The sequence below is a fragment of the Melospiza georgiana genome, chromosome 29 (genome assembly GCF_028018845.1).
Source record: "Melospiza georgiana isolate bMelGeo1 chromosome 29, bMelGeo1.pri, whole genome shotgun sequence".
NCBI lineage: Eukaryota > Metazoa > Chordata > Aves > Passeriformes > Passerellidae > Melospiza > Melospiza georgiana.
This window is the reverse complement of record NC_080458.1, coordinates 3653876-3672139: the sequence shown is the minus strand read 5'-3', so window position 1 is coordinate 3672139 and position 18264 is coordinate 3653876. Positions and strand designations below refer to the sequence as shown.

The window sequence follows — 18264 nt, the reverse complement described above, 5'->3', positions numbered from 1 at the left end:
CTTCCCGCGCCGCCTCCCGCCGCCCCGTTAAAGCGCCCGGGGCCCGGCGCTCGGTCCCGCCGCCGACAGCGCTCCACCATGATGCTGCAGCTCGTGCTCCTCGCCGCGCTCGCCCTGTGCGGTCAGTCCCGCCCGCAGCCTCCGGCCTCGGCACCCCCGAAAGCCGCCCGGAGCCGAGCCCGGCGGGACTGACGCCGTCCCTCTGTCCGCAGGGCGCTGCTCCGAGCTGGATCTCGATGGCATGCAGCGGGTGGTCGGCGGCACCGAGGCGCGCTCGCACTCCTGGCCCTCCCAGGTGGGTCGTGCCGGCGTTCCAGGGCCGGGCCCGGGGCTCTGCCCGCGCCGGGACCCCGCGCTCAGCCCCGCGCCGTGTCTCGCCCCCTCCCCAGATCTCCCTGCAGTATTACTCCGGGGGCGGCTGGCACCACACCTGCGGCGGCTCCCTCATCCGCAGGAACTGGGTGATGACCGCTGCCCACTGCGTCAGCAAGTGAGCGCCCCGGGGACCCCTCCTTCCCCTCGCCAACCCTCCTTTCCCCCGAAAGCCCTTCCGAGCAGAAATTCCGGCTGCCCCAAGCCCCAGAGCAGCCGCCCTTGGGGGGCTTTTGGGCTCCTCCTTTCTGGCCGGGCCCCCGCGGGGCTGCTCCGGGAGCGTCCCGGTGCCGCTCGGAGCCTCCCGGGGCCGCTCCCGCTCGGGCTGCCCGCAGCTCGGCGCTGACGGAGCGTTTGTGCGCCTTGCCGCCAGTAACATGCAGTACCGCGTGGTGGCCGGCGAGCACAACCTCTACAGCAACGACGGCACCGAGCAGGTCTTCAGCGTCAGCAGGATCATCGTCCACCCCTACTACAACAGCAACAACGTGGCCGCAGGGTAACGCCCGCGGGACGGGCACTTGGGGGGAGCCCGGCCGGGCTTTGCGGGCTCCTTGTAACATCCTCTCCCTCCCACCGGCAGCTACGACATCGCCCTGTTCCGCCTGAGCAGCTCGGCCACCCTGAACAGCGCCGTGCAGCTGGCCGTGCTGCCCCAGGAGGGCACCATCCTGCCCAACAACTACCCCTGCTACATCACGGGCTGGGGCCTGACCCGCAGTGAGTGACGGGCTCCCCCCGACCCCAATTGCCCCGGCACGGCCAACGGCGGCAGCCGCGGCAGCGCCCGGAGCCCGGCACGGCCCCGGCAGGCTCCGCTCGGGGCTGCGCTCGGGGCTCGCAGGTGCTCGGAGCCGGCCGGGGCCGTGCCGAGCCTCGGGGGGACGGACGGGGCCGTGCCGAGCCTCGGGGGGACGGACGGGGCCGTGCCGAGCCTCGGGGGCACGGACGGGGCCGGAGGGGCTCGGGGGGACGGACGGGGCTGTGCCGAGCCTCGGGGGGACGGACGGGGCCGTGCCGGGCCTCGGGGGGACGGACGGGGCCGTGCCGAGCCTCGGGGGGACGGACGGGGCTGTGCCGAGCCTCGGGGGCACGGACGGGGCCGGAGGGGCTCGGGGGGACGGACGGGGCCGGAGGGCCTCGGGGGGACGGACGGGGCTGTGCCGAGCCTCGGGGGGACGGACGGGGCTGTGCCGAGCCTCGGGGGGACGGACGGGGCCGTGCCGAGCCTCGGGGGCACGGACGGGGCCGGAGGGGCCGGGCGCGGGCCGCGGGCTCTGCTTTGGCCGGGCCGTTCCCGCGGCTCCGGGCCGGCGCTGACCGGCGCCCGCTCCCCGCAGCCAACGGGCAGCTGTCCAGCGTCCTGCTCCAGGCCCCGCTGCCCGTCGTGGATTACCAGATCTGCTCCAGCGCGTCCTACTGGGGCTCCACCGTCAAGAACACCATGGTGTGCGCCGGCGGCGACGGCGTGCGCTCCGGCTGCCAGGTGCGCCCGCGGCCCCCGCGCTGCCCCCGCCGCCCCCGGCGCCGCTGCCCCCCAGCCCCGCCTCACGCCGCTCCTCGCTCCGCAGGGCGATTCCGGCGGTCCCCTGCACTGCGCCGTCAACGGGCAGTACCAGGTGCACGGCGTCACCAGCTTCGTCTCCAGCCAGGGCTGCAACGTCGCCCGCAAACCCACCGTCTTCACCCGCGTCTCCGCCTACATCTCCTGGATCAACAGCGTAAGGCGGCCGTGCCGGGCCGGGCCGGGCCGGGCCGGGCTCAGCCCCGGCGCTCTCGGGGCTCCGCTGCGCCCGCCCCGGCCCCGCGCGGCTCAGCCCGGCCCTTCCTCCCTTCCAGGTCATCGCCCAGAACTGAGCCCAGCGGGACAAGCGCTCGCTGCCCCGAGCCCATGGACATCCCCTCCCTGCCCCGCGCCGCGCTCCGGCCTCCTCGCCCCCGAGCCGGCCTCAATAAAATCTCTCCTCCCTGAAGTCTCTGAGCCTCCGCGCTGCCGCTTCTCTCCTTCCTCCGCCCATCCTTCCTCCTCCCGCCCGCCATCCTCCTCCTCCCCAGCTCCCGCACCGGCCCTTCCCCGCCTCCTCCTCTTCCTCGCTCCTCAGCGAACAGCCCTGCGCAGCAGGAGCTGCCTCCGAGCTCTGGGGCAGCCCCGACGTCCGTGGGAGGCTGGAAAAGGGGCAAACGCTGCAAATCCCCTTCCCGGCCTCCAAGGAAATCGCCCCTTGGGAGAAAAGGAGGCTCAGGAGGGACCTTCTGGCTCTGCACAACTCCCTGACGAGAGGGGACAGCCGGGGGCTCGGGCTCTGCTCCAGGGAACAGAGGGGAGGGAAGAGTCTGAAGTTGTGCCATTAAAGGCTCAGGTTGGACATCAGGACATCCGGACATCTCTGGGCACACGGAGCGTTCGGGGCAGTCCCATCGGGATCTCCCCTGACTTTTGCTCCATTTCTCTTCCCCAAATTCCCTCCTTGGCCATGAGAGGTGTCAGATTCGGGCACTGCCACCCCCTCGTCCCTCAGCTGCGTCCTGGGGCTGTGCCACAACCCCCCAGCCTGGGGACACACCATCAGCACCAACGTGCCCCAAACACCCGATTTGCACCCAAACAGACACTGCTGGGTGGATCCAGCAACCTCTGGGAGTCCCCCTCAGCCCTGGGTCGTGTCCTGCTGAACAAAACACCCACGAGTGACAAGAGGGCTCTCCCAGCCCTGGAGAAGCCACGGGAGCAGTGGCTGTGCCTGGCACTGCTGAAGCCCCCAGGGCTGGGTCCAGTTCTGCCCCTCCCAGCAAGAAAAACACCGAGGGGCTGCAGCGTGTTCAGAGAAGGGAACAGAGCTGGGGAACGGGCTGCAGCAGCTGAGGGAGCTGGGGAGGGGCTCAGCCTGGGGAAAAAGAGGCTCAGGGGGGACTTGTGGCTGTGCACAGCTCCTGACAGGAGGGGACAGCCGGGGGGTCAGGCTGTGCCCCAGGGAACAGGGACAGGAGGGGAGGGAAGAGTCTCAAGCTGTGCCAGGAGAGGCTCAGGTTGATGGACATCAGGAGATGGACACAATCCCTCCCTTGGCAGGCTGTGGTCTCAGCCCTGGTTTCCCATGACAATCCAATCCCAAATGTCCCATTCCACAAGGACGTTGATTCCCTGTGCAGTGACACCAGCACAGCCCCAGCCCCAGCTGGTGCCTCTGAGGAGGAACTCTCGGGTTCATCCCCTCATAGTCCAAGGGTGCAGATCCCAAATCTTTGTCTCTTCCTGTCTCTCCCAGTGTCCACTCAACTTGTGGGAATCCATAAAATCAGAGGGGTTTGGGAAAGATGCAAAAGACCGGCCTCAGAGACAGCAGAACTGTGATTGGAACTGAGCAGCAGCCATGAGATAGGTCAGCAAAACCTCCAAAGGGTCAGCAGCTCATGGCCTCTTGTAGCACCCAGAGCTCAATCTTCATCTCACCCACAAACTGAGCTCTTCCTCGACTCACCGAGCACAGAATCCCAGACTCCTTGAGGTGGGAAAAGCCCTCCCAGACTATCGAGTCCCAGCTGTGCCCAATCCTCACCTTGTCCCCTGAGCCCTGAGCGCCACATCCAGTCCTTCCTTGGGCACCTCCAGGGATGGGCACCCCAAACTACCCTGGGCAGCCCCTGACAATGGCCAACCACCCTGTCTGTGTGTCTTAGGTGGCAAGATGTGTCTGGGGATGTGTAATTTATTATGACCTGTCAGAGGTGGGGCAGTTATCTTCTGTTCATTGGGCAGTTTTCTTTATCTCTTCCACAACGAATCCTCCCTCCAGGAGATATCTTCTCTTAATTGGCCATTAATTATCATCTGTTGATGGGCCATTAATTATTAATTATCTTCTCTTCATGGGCCAGTGAGTGTCCCTGCATGGCTGATAAAATTCCATCATCCCATTGGGAGATGTGAGCCCAGGGGAGGAGCCAAACATTCCTGCCTGGATACAATCTGAGCTTTGGGACACCCCAGCAGCCTTTGCCCCCTGCATTGCCAGAGGAGCAGCTTTCTGCTGCCCTGCATGGCCAGAGGGAGCCCAGGCCCATCTGCAGCAGCCCTGGAGCTGCAGAGGAAACTCCCCCCTTGTGCAGGATCCCTGCTGCAGCAGAGCCACAGCTGGCACTGCAGGAGGGCTGAGCCCCCGTGGGATGGGGCTGGGACACCACCCTGGCACACAGGGGGCAGGGCCTGCTCTGACCCTGGTTTTTGTTTTGTATTACTGTTTTTAATTTTTAAAATTTTCCCTAATAAAGAGCTGTTATTCCTATTCCCACATCTTTGCCTGAGAGACCATTGATTTCAAAATTATAATAATTTGAAGGGAGAGGGTTTGGATTTTCCATTTCAAGGGAGATTTCCTTCCTCAGCAGAAACCTTTTCAAACCAAGACACCATGAAGAAATTCCACCCGATGTCCAACCTGAGCCTCTCCTGGCACAGCTTGAGACTCTTCCCTCCCCTCCTGTCCCTGTTACCTGGGGCACAGCCTGACCCCCCGGCTACCCCTCCTGTCAGGAGCTGTGCACAGCCACAAGTCCCCCCTGAGCCTCTTTTTCGCCAGGCTGAGCCCCTCCCCAGCTCCCTCAGCTGCTGCAGCCCGTTCCCCAGCTCTGTTCCCTTCTCTGAACACGCTGCAGCCCCTCGGTGTTTTTCTTGCTGGGAGGGGCAGAACTGGACCCGGCCTTGGGGGCTTCAGCAGTGCCAGGCACAGCCGCTGCTCCCGTGGCTTCTCCAGGGCTGGGAGAGCCCTCTTGTCACTCGTGGGTGTTTTGTTCAGCAGGACACGACCCAGGGCTGAGGGGGACTCCCAGAGGTTGCTGGATCCACCCAGCAGTGTCTGTTTGGGTGCAAATCGGGTGTTTGGGGCACGTTGGTGCTGGTGTTGTGTCCCCAGGCTGGGGGGTTGTGGCACAGCCCCAGGACGCAGCTGAGGGACGAGGGGGTGGCAGTGCCCGAATCTGACACCTCTCATGGCCAAGGAGGGAATTTGGGGAAGAGAAATGGAGCAAAAGTCAGGGGAGATCCCGATGGGACTGCCCCGAACGCTCCGTGTGCCCAGAGATGTCCGGATGTCCTGATGTCCAACCTGAGCCTTTAATGGCACAACTTCAGACTCTTCCCTCCCCTCTGTTCCCTGGAGCAGAGCCAGAGCCCCCGGCTGTCCCCTCTCGTCAGGGAGTTGTGCAGAGCCAGAAGGTCCCTCCTGAGCCTCCTTTTCTCCCAAGGGGCGATTTCCTTGGAGGCCGGGAAGGGGATTTGCAGCGTTTGCCCCTTTTCCAGCCTCCCACGGACGTCGGGGCTGCCCCAGAGCTCGGAGGCAGCTCCTGCTCCGTAGGGCTGTTCGCTGAGGAGTGAGGAAGAGGAGGAGGCGGGGAAGGGCCGGTGCGGGAGCTGGGGAGGAGGAGGATGGCAGGCGGGAGGAGGAAGGATGGGCGGAGGAAGGAGAGAAGCGGCAGCGCGGAGGCTCAGAGACTTCAGGGAGGAGAGATTTTATTGAGGCCGGCTCGGGGGCGAGGAGGCCGGAGCGCGGCGCGGGGCAGGGAGGGGATGTCCATGGGCTCGGGGCAGCGAGCGCTTGTCCCGCTGGGCTCAGTTCTGGGCGATGACCTGGAAGGGAGGAAGGGCCGGGCTGAGCCGCGCGGGGCCGGGGCGGGCGCAGCGGAGCCCCGAGAGCGCCGGGGCTGAGCCCGGCCCGGCCCGGCACGGCACGGCCGCCTTACGCTGTTGATCCAGGAGATGTAGGCGGAGACGCGGGTGAAGACGGTGGGTTTGCGGGCGACGTTGCAGCCCTGGCTGGAGACGAAGCTGGTGACGCCGTGCACCTGGTACTGCCCGTTGACGGCGCAGTGCAGGGGACCGCCGGAATCGCCCTGCGGAGCGAGGAGCGGCGTGAGGCGGGGCTGGGGGGCGGCAGCGCCGGGGGCGGCGGGGGCAGCGCGGGGGCCGCGGGCGCACCTGGCAGCCGGAGCGCACGCCGTCGCCGCCGGCGCACACCATGGTGTTCTTGACGGTGGAGCCCCAGTAGGACGCGCTGGAGCAGATCTGGTAATCCACGACGGGCAGCGGGGCCTGGAGCAGGACGCTGGACAGCTGCCCGTTGGCTGCGGGGAGCGGGCGCCGGTCAGCGCCGGCCCGGAGCCGCGGGAACGGCCCGGCCAAAGCAGAGCCCGCGGCCCGCGCCCGGCCCCTCCGGCCCCGTCCGTCCCCCCGAGGCTCGGCACGGCCCCGTCCGTGCCCCCGAGGCTCGGCACGGCCCCGTCCGTCCCCCCGAGGCTCGGTACGGCCCCGTCCGTCCCCCCGAGGCTCGGCACAGCCCCGTCCGTCCCCCCGAGGCCCGGCACGGCCCCGTCCGTCCCCCCGAGCCCCTCCGGCCCCGTCCGTCCCCCCGAGGCTCGGCACGGCCCCGTCCGTCCCCCCGAGGCTCGGCACAGCCCCGTCCGTCCCCCCGAGCCCCTCCGGCCCCGCCCGTGCCCCCGAGGCTCGGCACGGCCCCGTCCGTCCCCCCGAGCCCCTCCGGCCCCGTCCGTGCCCCCGAGGCTCGGCACGGCCCCGTCCGTCCCCCCGAGGCTCGGCACGGCCCCGTCCGTCCCCCCGAGCCCCTCCGGCCCCGTCCGTGCCCCCGAGGCTCGGCACGGCCCCGTCCGTCCCCCCGAGGCTCGGCACGGCCCCGTCCGTCCCCCGAGGCTCGGCACAGCCCCGTCCGTCCCCCCGAGCCCCTCCGGCCCCGTCCGTGCCCCCGAGGCTCGGCACGGCCCCGGCCGGCTCCGAGCACCTGCGAGCCCCGAGCGCAGCCCCGAGCGGAGCCTGCCGGGGCCGTGCCGGGCTCCGGGCGCTGCCGCGGCTGCCGCCGTTGGCCGTGCCGGGGCAATTGGGGTCGGGGGGAGCCCGTCACTCACTGCGGGTCAGGCCCCAGCCCGTGATGTAGCAGGGGTAGTTGTTGGGCAGGATGGTGCCCTCCTGGGGCAGCACGGCCAGCTGCACGGCGCTGTTCAGGGTGGCCGAGCTGCTCAGGCGGAACAGGGCGATGTCGTAGCTGCGGTGGGAGGGAGAGGATGTTACAAGGAGCCCCCAAAGCCCGGCCGGGCTCCCCCCAAGTGCCCGTCCCGCGGGCGTTACCCTGCGGCCACGTTGTTGCTGTTGTAGTAGGGGTGGACGATGATCCTGCTGACGCTGAAGACCTGCTCGGTGCCGTCGTTGCTGTAGAGGTTGTGCTCGCCGGCCACCACGCGGTACTGCATGTTACTGGCGGCAAGGCGCACAAACGCTCCGTCAGCGCCGAGCTGCGGGCAGCCCGAGCGGGAGCGGCCCCGGGAGGCTCCGAGCGGCACCGGGACGCTCCCGGAGCAGCCCCGCGGGGGCCCGGCCAGAAAGGAGGAGCCCAAAAGCCCCCCAAGGGCGGCTGCTCTGGGGCTTGGGGCAGCCGGAATTTCTGCTCGGAAGGGTTTTCGGGGGAAAGGAGGTTTGGCGAGGGGAAGGAGGGGTCCCCGGGGCGCTCACTTGCTGACGCAGTGGGCAGCGGTCATCACCCAGTTCCTGCGGATGAGGGAGCCGCCGCAGGTGTGGTGCCAGCCGCCCCCGGAGTAATACTGCAGGGAGATCTGGGGAGGGGGCGAGACACGGCGCGGGGCTGAGCGCGGGGTCCCGGCGCGGGCAGAGCCCCGGGCCCGGCCCTGGAACGCCGGCACGACCCACCTGGGAGGGCCAGGAGTGCGAGCGCGCCTCGGTGCCGCCGACCACCCGCTGCATGCCATCGAGATCCAGCTCGGAGCAGCGCCCTGCGGACAGAGGGACGGCGTCAGTCCCGCCGGGCTCGGCTCCGGGCGGCTTTCGGGGGTGCCGAGGCCGGAGGCTGCGGGCGGGACTGACCGCACAGGGCGAGCGCGGCGAGGAGCACGAGCTGCAGCATCATGGTGGAGCGCTGTCGGCGGCGGGACCGAGCGCCGGGCCCCGGGCGCTTTAACGGGGCGGCGGGAGGCGGCGCGGGAAGGGCAGCAGGTGCCGCGGCCCCGCCGGGCGGCCTTGGCCCCCGTGCCAAAGCACACTCGGTGCCCGGGCAGCCCAGGGACACCCCGGGCCCCCCTGGGCGCCGCAGCCAGGGAGACGCTGCCCTGCGCTGGCACCTGCTGTCCCCGTGTCCCCGAGCCGTGTCACCGCCGGGTCCCGCTCTCAGCCCCAGCAGGCCTTGGCTGCAGCTCGGCGGGGCCTCGGTTCGTGCGATGGTTCCCGGGGCTGATCCAACACCTGGATGGAGCCACTTTGGCACCGGGATGGGGAAATCGAGGCACAAACGGGGCACGACCTTCAGCCCCTCGCCAAGCCCCCGGCACAGCCGGCGCTGGAGCAGGGCCGGGCTCGGCCTCCCTGGGACATGAGGTTGGGGCAGGAGGAAGCAGCGATACAACTTGAAAGAAACCCTCGAGTTTTGGACAAAACTGTCATTTTTTACCCCTTGAACTCCAAATGGAGATTGTTTTGGTGAGGAACATTGGCCCTCACGGCACAGGCTCTTTGATTTGGGATCACAGCAGTCATGGGGTCAACCAGGTCAAAAAAAGTGATAGAAATCAAAAGCACCTGCTGCAGTTCTGTACTTATTTCCAAGGAAAACACAGAACGTCCCAGGAACACCATCTCCAGATAATCCCATGTTTGTTCTCTCAGCACCAAGGGCACACAGCGAGGGACAGCAGCCATGACTCTGCCCCACACAGGGACACCCCAAAGCAAAGTTGAGCCCCCAGCTGTGGCACAAAGGGCTGTACACTCATTTTGGGCTAAAAAAGTGGGATCTGTGGATTACTGAGATTTTGGGGATTGTCGTGTGTTAGACACACAATTTGTGTCCTATCCAACTCCAGATGTTCCACTTTGTTCCCAGTGGGTCTTTTCCACCTCAGGATATCCATGATTCCATGAGTCTGGACATCTGCGAGCTCTTGGACAACACTCCTGGATTTTGGGGATCTCTGGGGTTGTCCTTTGCAGAACCAACAGGTTGCCTTTATCATCCTTGTGTGTCCCTTCCACCTCTGGTGATTCCACGTCCCGAGAGGTCAGGGACCTTTTGACAACCTTGAACTTTGGGCTTTTGTCGTCAGCGACCTTTTGTCCTGCACAGGGCTGCCCTGATGCTCCTTGTGTTTCCCTCCCAGCTGGATCCCCCATGGCCCCCCAGCCCTGTGGCCTGGCCGGGTTCCACGAGAGCCTTTTGGGGTTTTGGGGGTTCCGGGGCGCGCAGCGGATGCTGCCTGGCCTCGCCTCCAACTTCCTCCCTCCAAGCCTCCAACGGCAGCTGCGGGGCTGCTCTGGGGCCGCGCCGGGGCCATGGCCGAGGGCAGGGGCGGCAGCGCCGGGCTCTTCGCCAGGCAGGTCCAGAAACGCTTCAGCCGCGCCCAGGAGAAGGTACGGAGGTGCCACCCACCCCACATCCCACCTGTGCCCGGGTCTGTCCTTCTGTCCCCCCTCAGCAATCCCGGGGTGGCCCAAAGGGCACAGCTCAGCACCTTTGGGTGCTCACAGGGTGGGAGTTTGGGGGTTTCTGGGTCAGTGTCATCGTTACTCCAAGGGTTTGGGGGATGGCATCTCCCAAAGCTCCCCGAGACACTTTGGCTTCTCTAATGGTGGGGGGTTCTCCACCCAAAACGCCCTGCAGGGGTTATGGGGGGGCTGTGGGGCGGTGGCACAGGGTCCCTGGGCTGGCTGGCACCGGGGTGCCCAGCAGGGCCCAGAGTGGCCGGGGGTCCCAGGAAAGTTGGAGAGATCAGCACAGGAAGCGAGGGGGAAGGGCTGCGGAAACGGCACGAGCGGGACAATTCTCACTGCTTTGGGGGGGCCTCTTTCCTTTCCTATCTCCTAAAAGTAGCTGTGACTCCCCTTTTGGGGGTGACACAAAGACCCCTTTCAAACCCTCACCCACCCGGGTTTCCTGGCCGGGTCTCGGTGCTAAATTTGGCTTTCCCACGGCTCAATCATCCCGGGCCAGGCTCTGGCTGCTTCCTGCACGCTGCAAATCTCCCTCCCAGCCGGTCCTGGCCTGTTCCCAGGGGACCCAACCTCTTCCTGGACATCCCAAATCTCCCTCTGACCCAGTCCCAGCCTCTTCCTGGACATCCCAAATCTCCCTCTGACCCAGTCCCAGCCTCTTCCTGGACATCCCAAATCTCCCTCTGACCCAGCCCCAGCCTCTTCCTGGACATCCCAAATCTCCCTCTGACCCAGCCCCAGCCTCTTCCTGGACACCCCAAATCTCCCTCTGACCCAGCCCCAGCCTCTTCCTGGACACCCCAAAGCTCCTCACTCCCAGCCCTGGCTCTTCCTGCGGGGTTCAAGCTGTTTGTGGGCACCCAAAAAGTCTCTCCTGCCTGGCCCAGGCTGTTCCTGGAGGGTTCAACCTCTTCCTGGACACCTTAAATTTCTCCTCATCTGGCTTCAGTCATTTTCCAGAGGGTCACCCTCTTCCTGGACACCCCAAAACTCCTTCATGCCTGGACCCAGCCTCTTCCCAGGGGAGCTCAATCTCTTTCTGGGCACCCCAAAGCTGCCCCAGTCCAGACTCAGCCTCTTCCCAGGAGGTTCAGCCTGGACACCCCAAATCTCCCCCACTCAGAGCAGCCTCTCAGCTCTCCTTCAGCCTCCTCATCCTCCTCATGGTGTCCCCTGTGCCCCACAGCCGGGGCCCGGGGTGTTTTGGGGTGCACAGGACTGCACCCACAGGGTTTAGGGGGGGAGGCAGATTGGCGCCCAAAAATTCACCATTTTCCTGAAAGAAATAAAAGCACTGAGGAACACAGTGAGATTTTGCATTTCCACATCAATCCTGCCCCGCTGGCTCCTCGGCCCCCCCTCAGGGGGGTTTGGGGGGGCACAGCCCGGTGTCCTCGGGGTCTGGCAGGGGCCTCTTCCCCTCTCTCCCCATCACAGGTTTTGCAAAAATTGGGCAAAACGGTGGAAACCAAAGATGAGCAGTTCGAGCAGAGCGCCTACAACTTCCAGCTGCAGCAGGTGACAGGGGGACACCGGGGACATCGGGGACACCGGGGACACTGGGGACATGTCCTGATCCCCCTGATCCCCCTGATCCCCCCTCACCGCCCTGCTTTGCAGAACGAGGGTCACAAACTCTACAAGGAGCTCAAGGGGTTCGTGGGAGCCGTGAGAGGTGAGGAGCAGACCCGGGACAGCCCCAGAGAGCCGGGAACAGGGAGGGACCCGGGGCGGGACCGGGGTAATAAATCAGGAATAACAGAGGAAATAAATCATGCTACAATAAATGGATTATTCATTAAAAATCGGTATTAAATCAAAAGAAAGAATAAATAAAAATAAATATTGAGAATGAATAGATTGTAAGCTATGAATGGATAATAAAGAGAAAATAGTTAATAAAAATACTATATGTGGGATAATATATAACATATTATAAATGAGATCGATATTATATATCTTACTATATCTTACATATATTACATATGCAATCTAAATTTTTATATCTCATTATTTATTAAATACATATGGGATAATAAAGATATAAACATTATAGAGGGAAAAATAATAGAGAGATAATGAAGAGATAAAAATAATAGATATTAAAACTATATTAAATATAAAATAATAGTATTATTAATAAATGATAATATATTAATAAAAATAATATTTCAATAAATAAATACTATTTACTAATAAATACTATTAATATAATAGTATTAGTAATAAATAAATACTATTACTATTCATAATATTAGATAATAATATAACGATGTTATATTAATTATTATTAATAATGTTAATAAAATAATAATAAATACTGTATGTGGAATAGTTGATAATAAATATATATGGGATATATATTATATATAATATATTAAATAGAATAACAGATAATGCCTATGTTATATATTGTGTATATATGGGATGATAGGGACAATAAATAATTTATAATAACACACCCGGGCTAATAAACAACAACGGACAGCAGTGAATAAATTATTAAAGATCAGGACTAAATGACAATGACAATGATAATGATAATGATAATGATAATGATCGTGATAATGATAATGACAATGATAATGATAATGACAATGATCATATCATGATTGTGATAGTGATAATGATAATATTAATACGGTAATGATAATGATAATGACAATGATAACGATAATGATAACTATAATGATAGTGATAATCATAATTATAATAATGATAATGACAATTATAATGACAATGATAATGATAATGATGATTATCGTGATAGTGATAGTGATAGTGACAATGATCATGATAATGATACCGATAATGATAACGATAATGATGGTGATAATATAATTATAATAATGACAGTGATAAGGGTCATGCCGGGTGTCTGTGCCCGCAGTGATGCACGAGAGCTCCCGCAGAGTGGCCGAGACGCTGCAGGACATTTACAGCCCTGAGTGGGACGGGCACGAGGAGCTCCGGGCCATCGCCGACGTGAGCCCCGGGTGTCCCCAGGGTCCCCTTGAAGCCCGGGGGGGCTGCAGGGTGGCGGCTGTCACTGCTGTCCCTGTCCCTGTCCCCCCAGAGCAATGACCTCCTGTGGGAGGACTACGAGGCCAAGTTGGTGGACCAAGCCCTGCGGCTCATGGAGAATTACCTGGCTCAGTTCGGCGACTTCAAGGTGCCTCCTTGTGCTGTGGGGCGGGGTTGGGGACAGCGGGGGCACGGGGGGGTCCTGGCTCACCTGTCCCCCCCCCACAGGAGCGCATCGCCAAGCGGGGCCGAAAGCTCGTGGACTACGACAGCGCCCGGCACCACCTGGAGGCTCTGCAGAGCGCCAAGAAAAAGGACGAGGCCAAAATCGCCAAGGTCGGCACTCCCCGGGACAGCTCCCGCTTGGGGATGGGGACAGTCCCCCGGCCGTGGGGACAACGCCATGACCTCCCCCGTCCCTCCCGCAGGCCGAGGAGGAGTTCAATAGAGCCCAGGCGGTGTTCGAGGAGCTGAACAGGGACCTGCGGGAGGAGCTGCCGGTCCTGTACGGCAGGTACGGGCTGTCACGGGCCTGGGGACACCGCGGGGGCTCGGGGACCTGCGGGGGGCTGGGGGACACTGCGGGGATTTGGGGACATGGCAGGGATGGAGGTCACTATGGGGGGTGTCAGGGTGGGGATGTCATCGGGCTGGGGGACACCGCAAGGGCTTGGGGACATCACAGACTGAGGGGTGGGGGACACCGTGGGGCCTGGGGAAATTGTGGGGCTGGGGGACACAGAGAGGATGGGGGACATGTGGGGCAGGGGCACATGGCAGGGATGGGGAACATTGTAGGGCTTGGGGACACCACAAGGTCTTGGGGACATCGCGGACCAGGGGGTGGAGGACATCGTGGGGCTGGGAGGACATCGTGGGGCTGGAGGTCACCTTGGGGAGTGTCAGGCTGGGGATATCATGGGGCTGGGGGACACCACAAGGGCTTGGGGACATCACGGACCAGAGAGGTTGGGGACATGGTGGGGCTGGGGGACATCGTGGGGCTGGGGGACACAGCAGGGACAGGCGGACATTGTGGGATCGGGGGACATTTTGGGGCTGGGGGACACGGGCTGGGCATTGGTGCCATCACGTGGGTGAGGTCCCCCCATGCAGGGAAGAACTTGCGTGGGTCTCTCCTCAAAGTCCGCCCTGGGGACACATCGGGGGTCCTGGGGGGACATCGCCCACGGGGCCCTGTGACAGTGGGAGGTGGCAGCTCCGCGGCATCCATGGAGTGGCCCTGAGGGGACGTTCCCGTTCCGTGTGGGGCCCACAGAGTTGGGGACTCAGGGGGAGGGACGGGTGGGAGGTGGCTGAGCACCCCAGACCCCTCTGGTGTCCCCTCCCATGTCGCCTCCAATGTCCCCTCCGTGGGACACCGTGGGGCACCCCCAGACCCCTCCCTGTCCCCCGCAGCCGCCTCGCCTGTTACGTCACCGTTTTCCAGAACATCTCCAACCTCCGTGACGTCTTCTACAAAGAGATGAGCAAGGTGGGGAAGGCACCCCAAAACACCTCCCCGGCTCCCCGACATCCCCAGGTGTTCCCAGGCGTCCCCGGGTGTCCCCGGGTGTCCCCGGGTGTCCCCAGGTGTCTATGCCTGTGCTGTACCCCACCCCTCCGGAGTCCTTGCTCCTCATTTCATTCATTCATTCATTCATTCATTCATTCATTCATTCATTCATTCATTCATTCATTCATTCATTCATTCAGAGCAGCCCGAGAGCGTTCGGGGTGTCCCCAGGTCTTGGGGGCCCTGCTGAGCCCACGGGTGATGGGGAGCACATGGGGGGCACCCCCTGAAGTGTTTCTGTGTCCTCCCCCCCCCCAGCTCAACCGGGACCTGTACGAGGTGATGAGCAAGCTGGAGAAGCAGCACTCGAGCAAGGTGTTCATCATCAAAGGCGTGCCCAGGTAACCCCCGGGGAGATGAGGGGACGGGGGGGGTTAAGGGGACATTTCGCCCCCCAGCGCCCACAAATGTGATGGAGGCTCCGGTCCCACAGTCCTGGGCTGGGCGTGCGCCCGCCAAAGATGGGCTGGAGGTGCTTCTTGGTGGGCCTGGGGCATTATCGGGGTCCTGCTGGGTGGGGAAGCGCCCCCTGCAAGCTGGGACGGTGACACCCCAAGGATGAACCCCAAGCTGAACCCCTCTGTCCCCCCCGCCCCCAGCAATCGCCGCTCTCTGGTCATCTCGGCCCCCGTGAGCCCCCCGGCCATGTTCCCCTGCCCGGACAAGGCGCCCGTGCTGGACGCGGAGGTGACACCGGGGTCCCCCGGCGGGGGCGGCGCCGCCACCGACACCGACACCGAGAGCGCCGCCCCCGCGGAGCCGGGGGCCGTGTCCCCCGGGCCCCCCCCGGCTTCGCCCGCCAGCGGCGGCTCCCTGGACACGGCCTCTGTGTCCAGCGAGGAGAGCGCGGAGCAGGCGACAGCGGTGACAGGGTCCGTGTCCAGCGAGGGGACCCCGGAGGAGGTGACAGCGGTGACAGGGTCCGTGTCCAGCGAGGGAACCCCGGAGGAGGCGACAGCGGTGACAGGGTCCGTGTCCAGCGAGGGCACCCCGGAGGAGGTGACAGCGGTGACAGGGTCCGTGTCCAGCGAGGGGACCCCGGAGCCCGGTCCCGGCCGCGACAGCGAGACCCCGGAGCAGGCGACAGCCGTGACAGGGTCGGCGTCCATCAAGGAGCCCCCAGAGGAGGTGACAGCGGTGACAGGGTCGGTGTCCCCCGAGGAGCCCCCGGAGCCCATCTCCGACCCCGACTCTCTGTCCCCTGGTCCGGAGCCACCGGCGACAGCCGCGGAGCCGGGGGGTGACATCGGGGCGCGGGGAGGGGTCGAGGGCATCGCCGCCTCCCTGGCGTCACTGGTTGTATCCGAGGCCATCGCCCAGGCCGCTGGCACGCTGTCAGCAGCGCCGGGGACAGCGGCGGGCACGGCAGGGGACAGCGCGGCCACCAGCGCCGAGGGTCGGGCGCGGCCCGCGGTGTCGCCGTCCCCAGCCGCAGCTGTCCCCTGCCGTGTCCCCGGCCCCGCGGCGTGTCCCCGGGAGCCGTGCCAGCTCGGCGGAGAGCGGGGACAGCGCGGGGACACCGGGCACAGCGCGGAGGCGGCGGATGCCGAGCCAGAGGTGAGCAGGGCTCAGGTGGGAAAAGTTCTGGGGGACGCCGGGGTGGGAGCGAGGAACGCACCCAGGGCTGGGGACACCCGGGAGGGACGTGGGGACACGGGGACAAAGCCAGCCCGTGGGACACCCTGTGCCGCAGGTGGGGCCGGACCTGCCCCTCCCCGGAGCCCCCTGGACCCCCAGCCCAGGCGGGTGCCACGGGCGGGGGACTCGGTTAATTTTGGGTGAGATTCAACAGAACCACGAGGTGCCAGCGCCACCCCCGTGTCTCTCCCAGGGCTGTTCCGGGACACCGGAGCAGGACACGAGCCAGGACACGAGCCGGGACCCCTCAGGTGCTGCAGAGCCCCCCCAGGATCCCCCCGAGTTCCTCAGCGCCCTCTGATCCCAGGGAAATGCGGCTTCTTCCCCAGATTCATTCCCCAGAACGTATTTCCCAGCCCCCATCCGGTCCGAAATAAAGATGGAAAAGGTGGGAAAATCCCAAATCTCCGTCTGGGATTGCGGAGGGGTCCGGGGGGGACCCCACCGGTGGATTTGTGGTGGCTGAGGAGTGTAGGGGAGGGAGGTTGGGGGTTGTTATTCTCTGTCCCGCTCCAACACCCGTGACTCGGGGAAAAGGCGTCGAACCTGTTCCACCAGCTCCCGGAAAATTCGCTGTCATGCCAAAAACCCCCAAAACACCCCAAATTTCCCCTCCCGTGATCCAGAATTCCCCAAATCTCCGCGATGATGGGTTTGCCCCGCAGCCAGCGAGGGGTTAAACGGGGGAGGGATCCTGGGGAGGTTGATCCTCATTCCAGCCGAACTGGAAAGGCGAGGTAGGAACAGGGCAACGCCTTCACCTGGAGCCGCACGTGGTGCCGGCAGGTAAGAGCTGCAGGAGTGGGAGTTGGATCCCGGGATGTCCCTTCCCCCGAAATTCCCGATCCTGGGGGGCTTCAGGGGGCAAATCCCCGGCGCAGGGATCCGGACACGGCGGCACCGCAGCCCTGCAGTGAGGGACGGGGTGCGCGGCCGCTCCGGGGTGAAGCCGGAATGTCGGGGCTCGGCCGGGCGTTTTCCAGCGGGATTTGGGGTGGGAGGGGAGGAAAAGGCCGGATCCTGCCGCAGGGAGAGGCTGAAAGCAGGAAATCCGGCAGGAAAGCAGAGGGGGAAACGAGGGGAGCAAAGCGCCGCTCCCAGGGGATCATCCCGAGGTGAGGGACAAGAAACGAGGGCGAGCAGGAAATCCCGCAATCCGCCCGCTGGGGAGGGGACGGGGCGGCTCTAAAGGGGCTGCGGAGCACCCCAAAAGAATCCGGGGGGGATGGTTTGGTGATCCCAGCCTCCGTCCGCCGGGAGTGGGAATGGAGGGGCTGCAAAGGCGCTGCCGAGCACCCTTAACAAATCGCTAGGGCCGGTTTGCTCCTCTCCCGTCATCCAGGCTCTGGGAATGGGGATAGGGGGGCTGTAAAGGTGCTCCCAAGCACCTCTAACAAATCTGTAAGGACGGTTTGTTCCTCTCCCGTCATCCAGGCTCTGGGAATTGGGATAGGGATGGGGATAGGGGGGCTGTAAAGGTGCTCCCAAGCACCCCTAAAAATCTGTAGGGACGGTTTGCTCTTCTCCCATCATCCAGGCTCTGGGAATTGGGATGGGGATGGGGATAGGGGGGCTGTAAAGGTGCTCCCAAGCACCCCTAACAAATCTGTAAGGACGGTTTGCTCCTCTCCCGTCATCCAGGCTCTGGGAATGGGGATGGGAATGGGGATAGGGGGGCTGTAAAGGTGCTCCCAAGCACCCCTAAAAATCTGTAGGGGCTGTTTGTTCCTCTCCCGTCATCCAGGCACCGGGAATGGGGATAGGAATGCAGGAGCTGCATCCCCGGCGCTCCTGGAAGGAGTTTTTGGGATCAGAGCGGCCGAGCGGGGCAGGGTTTCCCTTGGGAACGGCTCTGGAGCCGCTCGGCCGGAGCGCAGGAATGAGGAAGATGAGGAGTTTTTCACAAGCCTGTTGTAAAAACACATTTAAATCCATCGGGATGGGAATGATTCACTGCGGCTGCCAGCCCCCTCCTTCCGGGCTGGATCCCGGCCTGGCACTGCCAGAAATTCCGGGGTTTTGGGAAGCACCGGGGCCTTTCCGCAGGGTGGGATCCATGGGGAGCATCCCTGTCCTGGAGAGAGCAGGAGGAGCTCCCCTTCCACCACCACGCGTGGTTGGATGGAAATCAAACCCTTCCCTCAGACAAATTCGG

General features: G+C 63.5%; 3 protein-coding genes across 3 annotated transcripts; 2 read left to right on the top strand and 1 right to left on the bottom strand.

The window, feature by feature from the left end:
* Positions 1-65: 65 nt before the first annotated feature.
* On the top strand, positions 66-2342 carry CELA1 (chymotrypsin like elastase 1). Its single transcript, XM_058042039.1, has 8 exons — positions 66-121; positions 213-295; positions 390-490; positions 746-871; positions 956-1092; positions 1713-1858; positions 1944-2093; positions 2212-2342. The coding sequence occupies exons 1-8, from the start codon at positions 79-81 to the stop codon at positions 2227-2229; spliced, it is 804 nt and encodes a 267-aa protein (XP_057898022.1). The 5' UTR covers positions 66-78; the 3' UTR covers positions 2230-2342.
* A 3519-nt stretch (positions 2343-5861) lies between these two features.
* LOC131094443 (chymotrypsin-like elastase family member 1) lies at positions 5862-8310 on the bottom strand. Its single transcript, XM_058042040.1, has 8 exons — positions 8255-8310; positions 8081-8163; positions 7886-7986; positions 7505-7630; positions 7285-7421; positions 6344-6489; positions 6109-6258; positions 5862-5995 (listed from the first exon to the last, which is right to left on the bottom strand). Exons 1-8 carry the CDS (start codon positions 8295-8297, stop codon positions 5978-5980), a joined length of 804 nt encoding a protein of 267 aa, XP_057898023.1. The 5' UTR covers positions 8298-8310; the 3' UTR covers positions 5862-5977.
* Positions 8311-9712: 1402 nt separating this feature from the next.
* Positions 9713-16410, top strand: BIN2 (bridging integrator 2). Its single transcript, XM_058041995.1, is given in 12 exon segments — positions 9713-9790; positions 11309-11389; positions 11492-11546; positions 12762-12856; positions 12948-13043; positions 13124-13230; positions 13232-13319; positions 13321-13409; positions 14315-14390; positions 14730-14812; positions 15071-16028; positions 16303-16410. Coding segments are annotated over 12 exon segments (1914 nt in total).
* The last annotated feature ends 1854 nt before the right edge of the window (positions 16411-18264 follow it).

What these genes read in the sequence shown, in the direction of transcription:
- CELA1 (XM_058042039.1), top strand. Translation starts at nt 79, where the DNA reads ATGATGCTGCAGCTCGTGCTCCTCGCCGCGCTCGCCCTGTGCG. An exon ending in GCTGCCCACTGCGTCAGCAA is followed by an intron (nt 491 to 745) that starts GTGAGCGCCCCG and finishes CCTTGCCGCCAG; the next exon opens with TAACATGCAGTACCGCGTGG. An exon ending in GCGTGCGCTCCGGCTGCCAG is followed by an intron (nt 1,859 to 1,943) that starts GTGCGCCCGCGG and finishes CTCGCTCCGCAG; the next exon opens with GGCGATTCCGGCGGTCCCCT.
- LOC131094443 (XM_058042040.1), bottom strand. Translation starts at nt 8,297, where the DNA reads ATGATGCTGCAGCTCGTGCTCCTCGCCGCGCTCGCCCTGTGCG. An exon ending in AGCAACAACGTGGCCGCAGG is followed by an intron (nt 7,422 to 7,504) that starts GTAACGCCCGCG and finishes CTCCCACCGCAG; the next exon opens with CTACGACATCGCCCTGTTCC. An exon ending in GCGTGCGCTCCGGCTGCCAG is followed by an intron (nt 6,259 to 6,343) that starts GTGCGCCCGCGG and finishes CTCGCTCCGCAG; the next exon opens with GGCGATTCCGGCGGTCCCCT.